Source organism: Lampris incognitus, chromosome 17 (assembly GCF_029633865.1).
Source record: "Lampris incognitus isolate fLamInc1 chromosome 17, fLamInc1.hap2, whole genome shotgun sequence".
NCBI lineage: Eukaryota > Metazoa > Chordata > Actinopteri > Lampriformes > Lampridae > Lampris > Lampris incognitus.
This window is the reverse complement of record NC_079227.1, coordinates 41,288,423-41,300,937: the sequence shown is the minus strand read 5'-3', so window position 1 is coordinate 41,300,937 and position 12,515 is coordinate 41,288,423. Positions and strand designations below refer to the sequence as shown.

At 47.1% G+C, this 12,515-nt stretch overlaps 1 protein-coding gene across 2 annotated transcripts in view; it reads left to right on the top strand.

Annotated features, from left to right (window-relative positions):
• Positions 1–12,515, top strand: part of exoc6 (exocyst complex component 6) — a 149,786-nt gene that overhangs the window by 70,777 nt on the left and 66,494 nt on the right. For both annotated transcript variants that reach the window (XR_008811869.1, XM_056297792.1), the window contains exon 13: positions 5,695–5,766. Coding sequence is in view for 1 of the 2 variants with exons in the window: in XM_056297792.1 (XP_056153767.1) it covers positions 5,695–5,766 (72 nt within the window). In the remaining variant the exon portion in view is untranslated. The remainder of the gene's footprint in view (positions 1–5,694; positions 5,767–12,515) is intronic.

Sequence of the window (12,515 nt, the reverse complement as noted above, 5' to 3'; positions counted from 1 at the left end):
CTGTCCAACACCTGTAAATACTGCAGCGCCTCGGTGGTAGTCATGGTGCGTCTGTAATGTGCATCTGTAACCAGACATGTTGGACATTATCACACATCAAGTGTAGACTATTTGTCTGCACTGGAGGACGCTAGTGTGTTTCTAGGACAGAGCAACGAACTTCACGAAGGAAATGACGCGACCAACACACGTCATAAATACTGACATGACGCACACAATCACACGTCGTAAATACTGACAAGACACACACCATCACGTCATAAATACTGACAGGATGCCACCACTATTGACATTACTCTCAACATAACCTCTCTCACACTGTGTGCCACGCCCAACATTATTCTCAACATAACCTCCCTCACACTGTGTGCCACGCCCGACATTACGTATTCTCAACATAACCTTCCTCACACTGTGTGCCACACCCGACATTATTCTCAACTTAACCTCCCTCACACTGTGTGCCATGCCCGACTTTATTCTCAACATAATCTCCCTCCCTGAACCTGTTATAAAAGGTCACCATGCCCAAGAACTCCTGCAGGGACTTCACAGTGCGGGGGCGCGGAGAACTGGCTATGGCGTCCACTCTAGCAGGAAGCAGGACGGCTCCTTGCGGGGAGAAGCGGTGGCCAAGGAAGTCAATGGACGACAGGCCAAACTGGCACTTGGCTGGGTTGACTATGAGTCCATGTGCACTGAGCCGCTCGAACAACTGCCGGAGCTGCGTCAGGTGCTCCTCCGCGGATGCGCTGGCTACGAGAATGTCATCCAAGTAAACAAACAAGAACGGCATATCCCGTAGCACAGAGTCCACCAGCTGCTGGAACGTCTGCGCTGCCCCCTTGAGACTGAAGGGCATCCGCAGGAACTCGGAAGAGTCCAAATGACGTGATGACCGCTGTCTTGGGCACGTCCCAAGGATGGACCAGTACCTGGTGGTAGTCCCGCACCAAATCTACTTTGGAAAAGATGGTGGCCCCCGCCAGATGGGCGGAGAAGTCCTGTATGTGCGGGACGGGGTACCGGTCAGGGGTTGTGGCGTTGTTCAGGTGACGAAAATCGCCGCAGGGGCGCCAACCGCCATCAGCTTTAGAAACCATGTGCAGGGGGAGGCCCACAGGCTGTCCGAGCTGCGCACGATGCCGAGGCGTTCCATGGTGGCAAACTCCTCCTTGGCGATCGCGAGCTTAGCAGAGTCGAGGCGCCGAGTACGTGCGTAGCGTGCGTAGACCGTGGGGGCCGTCGGTGGCAATATGGTGCTCCACGCCGTGCTTGGCCACTGCTGACGAGAACGTAGGTGTGGTGAGATCAGGGATCTCTGCGAGCAGTCGTTGATACGTATCTCCGGCGGCGAGCCTGTTTGACAGGCCAAGCGTCCCTGCACCTCCCAGTGTGCACGGGTATGTAGCGAAAGAGACAGCATCGATCAAGCGACAGTTCGTAACATCCACCAGCAGCCTGAAGGCACACAGAAAGTCCTCGCCCAGGAGAGGAACCGACACCGCGGCCATAACGAAGTCCCAGCCGAAACGCCGCCTGCCGAAACACACCTCCACATACCTGGTGCCGTAGGTACGTATGGGCGTGCCGTTCGCGGCATCCATCGGGGGGCCTTGACCACCAGTCATGGTGTCCGCAGCCGATGCAGGAAGGATGCTACGCTGAGCGCCCGAATCAACCAGCAGCCGCCGGCCAGATAAGGCGTCCTTGATAAACAACAGCCTGCTGTTCTCGCCGGCGCTCAGAGCTGCTACTGAGCGCCGGCCCTTGCGTTTCCCTGGACGCTGAAACTGCATGGCGGGCGACACTGCTTGGCCCTGGCACCAAACCTGTTGTGGTAATAACACAGCCCGCTGTCACGCTGGCGGCAGGCAGCCACCGCAGCCACGGTGCCTGCTGCGTCCTCCAGAGGCGGGGGCGAGGTCTGGGTGGGGAGCATCGCATGAACGAACGGCTGGCGAGGAAAATCCTGTCCGCTTCCGCACCCAGAGCGCGGTAGTCTTTGGTGGAGGAGAGGGGGGAGCTGGCTAGCGCTGTGCGCACAGGCACTGGGAGCTGCCGTAGAAAAATATGGATGAAAATGAAGGAGGGGTCCGCCGAGCCCAAAACGGCCAACATCTTCTCCAGCAGCTCGGAAGGTTTGCTATCGCCCAGTCCATTGAGTGACAACAAGCGAGCCGCCTTCTCCATCTCCGACAGCTCGAAGAGCTGCAAAAGGAAGGCCTTGAGTGCGCCGTATTTTCCCACAGCCGGGGGGCTTCCAGTAGCCCCATAGCTCGGGCCGTCGTCCGGGCATCCAACGACGCCACCACATGGAAATACCTCGTAACGTCCCGCGTTATTCCTCCCAGCTCGAACTGGGCTTCAGTGTGCTGAAACCATGGCCGGAGACGGCGCTGCCAAAACTCGGGCAACTTTACCGTTGCTGCCGAGATGCTAGCACTAACATGAGCCGTACCGTTAGCATCACTCGGAGCCGCAGCGGTGTCGTCATCGCTTTGGGTCGACATGTTCTTTGTCAACGTGCGGGGTCACCGATGGGGGAGTGCAGGAATGAGGAGACGGAGAGATTGAGTCGAGTCAATCCGGTTTACTCACCACACAAAACAACACCGATACAGCACAATCTCTCCTGGCAACCAGCTAACCAACCGCTAGGCTGCTGCCAACATGGCTCCACCCCGGTAACTCTGAGCAGTGCCTATTTCAGCACTCTGAACGTCTGCCTTAAAGGAGCAGCAGCCCCTGCTGAATCTACCCTCAATTGTGTATCACCACAAGTTATTGTAATTAACCAGTCACATTCAAACTCATGTTAAATAGTAGTCATTATACACCTGTCATCAATGAAAGTGACTGTGATGAACCTCGCATAAAGTTCAGCTGTCCCTGTAGGGTTTTCCTGACAGCTTATTGATGTCATTCTACTGCAAAAGCCCTGGTCCATCCACAAAGAGCTTTACTAGTCAAGTAGATTTTATTTGTATTGCCCATATCACAAATTACAAATTTGTCTCGGGTGCTTTACAGCAACACAACATCCCGTCCTTAGACCCTCACATCGGATAAGGAACAACTCCCTAAAAACCTTTAACAAGAAGAATAAATAGGAAGAAACATCAGGGAGAGCAACAGATAAGGATCTCTCCCAAGATGGACAACGGGCAATGATGTTGTGTTTACACAATACAACATTGAAAGAGGATAACACAGTTATAATGGAATTATAGAATGTATGAAGAATATGATGGGGATTATGCCAAGCAGTGTCCAGATGCCACTGGAACAGCCCAGGACCTGAGCCACCTGACCAGCATCACCATGTAGACCTGACAGGAGGACAGACTCCACATCACACCATTCACATACATGGGAGAAGAGACAAGAAAAATAAAAGAAGCATGAAAGGTATTGGTCAGAAGAGAGGTACAAAATAATTTCCAAGGCATCAGATCTACCATGGAAGACATTGAAGACCATCATCATCAAGTGGAGAAAATATAGCACAACAATGACATTGGCAAGAACAGGATGTCCCTCCAAAATTGGACACCGCAAGAGTTGTGACTGGTTTGTTTGGGCTGCTTTCCTGCTACATTTCCATTGCCGGCATTTGGCATTTCCTCCATCTGTCACATTTTGTGAACAAATAAGACAGAGTCCCCATCCTCGTGCCACAACATGTTCACAGACCATCAGCTCTTCTGATATAACACTCTCCTCTTCAAAAATACCCCCCAAATTTTTGCTGTCGCAAGCCATTCACATTGAAAACCACCTCGGCAATGTCTTCGGGATTTTTCCACAGACAGGATGGACGACACTAGTGTTGTAGTGCCATCTAGTGTGGCAGTGCTATAACAGTTTCTGGGTTACGTCTATGCTGAGCAGCAACCAACTGTGTAAGTACCTTAAGTTTCAGTTTCGACCAGACCACAGGGTGGCTGGCTCCAAAAAAGCTCTGGTGGATTGTAAGTCAAGGAGAGAATTTCCAGCTTTTATCTTCAGATACATGTTTGTTTTACAATAACTTGGTGTTTGCTATCCAGATCTCTAAAGTTTTTCACTGTGTTGTCCTTAAACAAGATTCATACTCATACTATTGGGGCTGAGACTTCCACCTTCTGAGGAGCTGATGTGGAAAAAAAGCATACCCTGATGGTCTCTTGGACTAGAAACAGTAATTAAAATGAAAACAGCATGTGTGAAGTTTAGTGTGCAGTGACTTACTTGGATTTTTAAATTTTTTTTAATCTTTTTCTCCCAAACTTTGGCTTGCTCAGCAGTAAGACTTTTTTTTGTGTTTTCTCTTATGACAGTTTCCTGTGTTATGTATGATAGACTGTTAGCAAAAGGATAACCATTGCAGGCCAGTAGATGAAAATAGTGCAAGGTCAGAAGATACTTGACATGTAATTTTCAAGAAAGGGCCTACTGTTCAGTACAATACTGGTGCCAAAAGAATTAACAGAATGCACATCTCCTTGACAAAAATGGGATATGGGAAGTGGTGACATCCATTCCTTTCAGCAGGACTAAGAAATTGCAGTTACAGCGTGTTTAGGAATGAAAACAGTGGACACTGGGGGACTGGCCCAACTTTTGAGTCCACGCTGAGTCTGAGTTTTGAGGATGAGTGTCTGGAGACCAAGTTAATGGAGTTGGTGCCTTCATCTTGCCATGTTTCGCAATGGTTTCCAGGTACACTGGCCCCCGAATTAAAAGTGGAACAACGTTTGAAAGTGATGCACCATTTCAGCGTCATCACAAACCAGGCTCGTCTTTTCATGAAAGCAGTGTTTCATCTGCAAATCTGTTTTTAACAGGATAAAGCCCATGCCAGAAGGCTGAGAGTGTCCAGTTATGGTTCCACAAACATGGCAATGCTTTAGGCTTACTGTAGGGGCTTGCCCAACAATGAAATGTTGATCCAGTCTCATATCTGTGGGGTGATCCAGTCTCATGTCTATGGGGTGATCCAGTCTCATATCTGTGTTGTGACCCAGTTTATTGGGTGATCCAGTCTCATGTCTATGGGGTGATCCAGTCTCATATCTGTGTTGTGATCCAGTTTAATATCTGTGGGGTGATCCAGTCTATTGGGTGATCCAGTTTCATATATGTGGGGTGATCCAGTCTCATATCTATCGGGTGATCCAGTCTCATATCTATGGGTGATCCAGTCTCATGTCTACGGGGTGATCCAGTCTGATATATGTGGGGTGATCCAGTCTCATATCTGTGGGGTGATCCAGTCTCACATCTGTGGGGTGATCCAGTCTCATATCTATGGAGTGATCCAGTCTCATATCTGTTGGGTGATCCAGTCTCATATCCATTGGGTGATCCAGTCTCAAATCTGTGGACTGTGGTGGAAAGGGTGACAGACACCACCTCCTCCTCCTCAGCAGAGCAAAACACCTCCTGTGTTAGTATAGCTGTTAACCTTTATAGAGTTTATTCCATGAAGCTGGCTCTTCCGTGTTAATTGTATGCGATTGCTGTAATTAGTTCACTGGACTGTTATTGCCAAAATGTTCATAGCCATTTTTTCCCAGTACTTTCATAACTTAATCACTGTTTTACTGAATATTGTACTTTTCAGACAGCTAAGTAATGTGGGACAATGCATGTTTTGTATTTTTCAAACCAGGTTTGATAACATTGTTGTTTGTTCTTGATTCTTTCCAGTCATACTGTAATGACCCAGACTTGGTGTTGGAGCTGAAGAACCTCATTGTCATATTTGCTGACACCTTGCAGGTTGGTGCTGCAGGTTGCATGACAAGCAGAGCTACACCTCTCTCCCAACACACATGACAAGCAGAGCTACATCTCTCTCCCAAACACACATGACAAGCAGAGCTACATCTCTCTCCCAAACACACATGACAAGCAGAGCTACACCTCTCTCCCAAACACACATGACAAGCAGAGCTACACCTCTCTCCCAACACACATGACAAGCAGAGCTACATCTCTCCCAAACACACATGACAAGCAGAGCTACATCTCTCTCCCAAACACACATGACAAGCAGAGCTACGTCTCTCTCCCAAACACACATGACAAGCAGAGCTACATCTCTCTCCCAAACACACATGACAAGCAGAGCTACATCTCTCTCCCAAACACACATGACAAGCAGAGCTACATCTCTCTCCCAAACACACATGACAAGCAGAGCTACACCTCTCTCCCAAACACACATGACAAGCAGAGCTACACCTCTCTCCCAAACACACATGACAAGCAGAGCTACACCTCTCTCCCAAACACACATGACAAGCAGAGCTACATCTCTCTCCCAAACACACATGACAAGCAGAGCTACATCTCTCTCCCAAACACACATGACAAGCAGAGCTACATCTCTCTCCCAAACACACGACAAGCAGAGCTACACCTCTCTCCCAAACACACATGACAAGCAGAGCTACACCTCTCTCCCAAACACACATGACAAGCAGAGCTACATCTCTCTCCCAAACACACATGACAAGCAGAGCTACACCTCTCTCCCAAACACACATGACAAGCAGAGCTACACCTCTCTCCCAAACACACATGACAAGCAGAGCTACATCTCTCTCCCAAACACACATGACAAGCAGAGCTACACCTCTCTCCCAAACACACATGACAAGCAGAGCTACATCTCTCTCCCAAACACACATGACAAGCAGAGCTACGTCTCTCTCCCAAACACACATGACAAGCAGAGCTACACCTCTCTCCCAAACACACATGACAAGCAGAGCTACACCTCTCTCCCAAACACACATGACAAGCAGAGCTACATCTCTCTCCCAAACACACATGACAAGCAGAGCTACATCTCTCCCAAACACACATGACAAGCAGAGCTACATCTCTCCCAAACACACATGACAAGCAGAGCTACATCTCTCTCCCAAACACGGGGCCGTGCCTATAGTCCCCGGGTCCTATAGGACCCTTTCGAAAAAAAAGGGTCCCATATTCCCCGTTTTCCCCTAAAAAGGTCCTATAATCCCCGTTGCAATAGACACCGGGGAACATAGAACCCTCTTTTGGAAAAAGGGTCCTATATTCCCCGCTGTTTCCAGGGGAACATAGGACCTTTTTCCAAATAAAGGGTCCTATATTCCCCGCTATTGCCAATCGAGGAACAAACCGGGGAACTTAGCACCCTTTTTGCAAATTATTTCCTTAACGGGTCCAAAATAATAAAAACTGGGGTCATGGCTGAGATGTAGGCTACGACAATCTATTCCTCCGCTGATTAAATTAGGCCGTATTACCATTGTTGGCTGTTGTATATCGCAGGCCACCTTGAGTGCGTATCCAAATTCGGCCTAGAGGAGGCTGTAATTTGCTTTATTGTTATTTCTTACCAATATTTACTGCAGTAGGCCTAGTTAGTTGGCTCTCCGGCTCAGCATGGACAGTCGGCAATCAACGCAAGTTTGTCTTGCAGTAGGCCCGCCTACCAGTATAACCTAGCCATTTCCACCTTCGCTCAAAGTTCAATTTGCACAGCACTAGACACTTCAGCCACTTTCTTGTTACTTTGCAGTTCGTTTTCCATATTAAATCACTTGGCAGACTTTCTTTCAAAAAGACTTTAATGATGAACTTTTTAGGCAGAGAACTTAGACCAGGACTTGGAATTTAGGACCAGCACAAAGTATCCATCAACGGGGGCCGCCTACCTGACACAATAGGCTAATTGCCTAATAATAATAATATGTGCTTCTCAAAAAACTAAAGGCTTGTGGAGGTGCTAAACCAAAAACATGAATCAAAGACGAACATCAAAGGATGTAAGGTAACACTCACCAAATGGTAAAAAAATAACAGAGGCAGTCCTCTATTTCACCATTTTATTGTTTGGCATCAGTCATTAAGGTTTCTGAAGAAGACCACCCGGCCAAGTTATTGACTGATGCCAAACAATGAAATGGTAAAATAGAGAATTGTGTCTTTTTTTTTCATTTGATGAGTGCTACCTTACATCCTTTGATCTTCTTCTTTAATAATAATAATAATAATAATAATAATAGCCTAATTATAAAAGAGGCCTAATAACAAATAACAATTACAGGCATAATACTATCAATAGTAACACTGATAATAGGCTATTAATAACAAAATGCTTCTAGTAAAAGCTTGGCTGAAAAAGGGTTGGTCTATGGCAGAAGCCCCCCAGAAAAGGCATGGTCTAAAACAAAAATCTCCAAGGCCTAACTAGCCTAACGTTAAGGCTTTTTTCTTCTTCAAAAAAGCAAAATGAGTAGTCCTAGCCCATTAGGCTACTCAACAAAGAGGGGCTAAAACCTCTACTCAGCCTATCTGAAAATGTGATGGCTTACAGCCCTCCAATATGATTCCAAATCTCTGTGACCAGCACCCAGTTGACCCTTGAGCCGCAGGAGACGGGCCTCCAACCTCCTCCACTTGGGCTTCCGCCTTGGGGGAGCATCTCCTCGCTCCGCCATCTCCAGCCTTTCCTCTGCCAGGGTTTGCTGGTCCTTAATGTGGCGCAGAAACATCCAAAGGGATGGGTGGCGCACTTGGACCGCATCATTTAGAGTGCGATGATAAGCTACAAAAACAAAAACAAGAGGTTAATCATGTAAACTGTTAAAGAAATGTGAATATGCTGAACATGTTGACAGTGGCTTGATAAACATGAATGCATAATACAGCTTTAGGAGTGTAGGCCTTTGTGTGATGTAGACCTCCAAAAATTATGCTGGATTGTGTTAAACTGATTTTTAAAATGAAAGTTAAACACATAGCCTATGGTGAATTCCACAGCTAATTGATGGAAACAATGTAGATTCATCAAGCTTTAAGAGTATCCAAAGCAATGGTTGACTGTGAGTCCTACACCGATGCTATATTATTTTTTTAAATAATGATACAAATAATCGACTAAAAACAGTATAGCCTAATTTACACAACCATAATCATACAATTGGCCTACGTTATCATAGCCTGCACGCTTCTGTGGTGTCGCATGAAAATGTTAAGCGTGTTATGGGCCACACATCAAAAATAAAGTCTGTTCGCTGATTATTCAATAAATCAGAAAATAAGTCTTAGTCACTTACACTCAACGTGGTTGTTAGTCCTTTGCTCCATGTTGCGTGCATAGACGTTCCACATTGGATGTGGGAAGAGGGCTCCATCGTGGACGTATGTGTTCCCGACATACTGCAGGAAGTCATGCAGCTCTGGATGGTCCCGCTGGACGCGCCTCATGTCTGGGTGGTGAACGAGCAGGGCGAAGTTGCCTTGAACTGTGTCCAGTGGTAGGTGGCCGAGTGCCATCACCTTGCGGATGACTGCTGCCAACTGAAGGTCATCCCGGAATGCAGTAGTCAGTCCAAGTCTTTGCACCCTCTTCCACAGGGCTTGACTGAAATGGAAGTAACATCCACTCACTTGTGCCCTTGGAAGTTCAATTTCCAGCGCATTGATAAGCGCCTGTTCAAAGTCGCATATGACCTTTTGAGGTGCCCAGTGGTGCTGCGTAATCCTCCTGGTTTCCCGTTTGATGCAATCGAGCATCTGCCGGTAGTGCCCAATTGTGCGCTGGCCCATCAGCGCATGCACAAGAGGGATAACGAAGCCATGCATGTTTCCAAGTACTGTAAAAACTTGGCTGAAGGGGTGGGGGCACGTTCTGAACGTTGCATCCATATACACTCACTGGCCACTTTATTAGGTACACCTTGCTAGTACCGAGTTGGACCCCCTTTTGCCTTCAGAACTGCCTTAATCCTTCGTGGCATAGATTCAACAAGGTACTGGAAACATTCCTCAGAGAGTTTGGTCCATATTGACATGATAGCATCACGCAGTTGCTGCAGATTTGTCAGCTGCACATCCATGATGCGAATCTCCCGGTCCACCACATCCCAAAGGTGCTCTATTAGATTGAGATCTGGTGACTGTGGAGGCCATTTGAGTACAGTGAACTCATTGTCATGTTCAAGAAACCAGTCTGAGATGATTCGAGCTTTATGACATGGCGCGTTATCCTGCTGGAAGTAGCCATCAGAAGATGGGAACACTGTGGTCATAAAGGGAGGGACATGGTCAGCAACAATACTCAGGTAGGCTGTGGCGTTGACACGATGCTCAATTGGTACTAAGGGGCCCAAAGTGTGCCAAGAAAATATCCCCCACACCATTACACCACCACCACCAGCCTGAACCGTTGATACAAGGCAGGATGGATCCATGCTTTGATGTTGTTGACGCCAAATTCTGACCCTACCATCCGAATGTCGCAGCAGAAATCGAGACTCATCAGACCAGGCAACGTTTTTCCAATCTTCTATTGTCCAATTTTGGTGAGCCTGTGCGAATTGTAGCCTCAGTTTCCTGTTCTTAGCTGACAGGAGTGGCACCCGGTGTGGTCTTCTGCTGCTGTAGCCCATCTGCCTCAAGGTTCGACGTGTTGTGCGTTCAGAGATGCTCTTCTGCATACCTCGGTTGTAATGAGTGGTTATTTGAGTTACTGTTGCCTTTCTATCAGCTCGAACCAGTCTGGCCATTCTCCTCTGACCTCTGTCATCAACAAGGCATTTTTGCCCACAGAACTGCCGCTCACTGGATATTTTCTCTTTTTCGGACCATTCTCTGTAAACCCTAGAGATGGGTGTGCGTGAAAATCCCAGTAGATCAGCAGTTTCTGAAATACTCAGACCAGCCCATCTGGCACCAACAACCATGCCACGTTCAAAGTCACTTAAATCACCTTTCTACCCCATTCTGATGCTTGGTTTGAACTGCAGCAGATCGTCTTGACCATGTCTACATGCCTAAATGCATTGAGTTGCTGCCATGTGATTGGCTGATTAGAAATTTGCGTTAACGAGTAGTTGGACAGGTGTGCCTACTAAAGTGGCCGGTGAGTGTATATGGTTCCACAGCCTCGCAGCTTCCTGATGTTTCCCTCTGTGGCAAACACAGCGATAGCCCACTCGTTGTCTTGGTGCAGGAGGAACTGTTCCCTGTCCCATGTTTCAGCCCATGCACCTTCGATGACGACATCCTCAAATGTAGCTGGAATCGGGGGCGTGACTGCTGCGCGTGCTCTGGCCATAACAGTCCTTACAGACTGGAATCCTTGTGGTGGTGGTCTGTCGCCGCCACCTTGGATTTGACGTTGCCGATGCTGCAGGACCCTTTGCGCATTATAGATCCTTCTGATTGGGACTGTTGGCTCCCTCGCAACTTCTGCAATCACCCCCTGTCGGAATTCTGCACGGTGCACCATTTCTCCGTCAGGGGGATGCACGTGTTCCCCAACATCGTGCACAATAATGTTAGCATCCATGTCCTCCACTTCAAATCTATTTGTGATCAGTGGCACTCTACAGTTCCACCTCCAGCACCTCCATCTAATGGTGTCTTGATTGGTGCGGTGCTTCTGATATCTGAAGTTCTCATGTACCAACACTTTGCCCCCTCGATCACCATCCATAACTATCGCCATTGTTTGTCTTCTTGTAGGCTAGTAAGCACATGACAGTGAGTCCACGAGTTATCACCGATAACAACCGATTGTTGCAAACTGTTGCAAGTTGGCAGGCGGTTTAGACATTGGTGAATTTTGATCATGTGGTTTAGAACGCCAGGAAACTTGCGTGCAGATGACCACACATCCACGACAAGTTTTAAATATTTCCAAACTCGAAATCATGGGTGCATTTGGCTATTTATAAATTATTTTTCGAGCAATATGTGTTTTGTGATTCAGCTTTAGCGTTGTTGATTAGCCTTTCATTCATATTTTGTCAAAAAGGCGTATTCATTAGCCTAGGCCTATGTCCCGTTATTTCTGTAGTATACAGCATCTTAGAATCTTAAGAGACCAGGCAGATATTGTTATTATTTTGTTATTACCATGCTATATTAGCCTACTTTATAATTATAAATATTTCAATTATCCAATTTTTAGCATTTCTAATATAAGGCTATATTGTTATTATTATTATTATCATCATCATCATCATTATTATTATTATTATTATTAGGCTATTATTATTATTATTGCCATTATTATTATGTTATTATTATTATCATTACAATTATGATGCTTAAAGGGCCTTACTGAGCAGATGGTTTCTATCTAATATCTGTCAGACGCTTTTCCCAATAAGCTGGTGTGGTTATGATGGGAACGACGGCTTTCTAGGGAACATAGAAGAAGTGGGTCGGAATTGGCCTATTGTCGGTATCAGCCAGCTTACGCAGGAGTCTATCCCTGGTACAATGCGCTAGACCTCTGGGAGATGGACTGCTGAGGACGGAACACAACACCTATCCTCAGCTCCCAGCACTTCTCGCACAATGTGCTACTCATACGCTGAGTTGGCGGCACCCGGGATCGAACTCACGACCTTGCGATCGATAGGCGAGAGCTCTACCGACTGAGCTACGCCCGGGTACAATTGCCCAAGGAGCATAGGCTTACTATATTACATTCAGACACAGACGAGCCAGCTCACCTA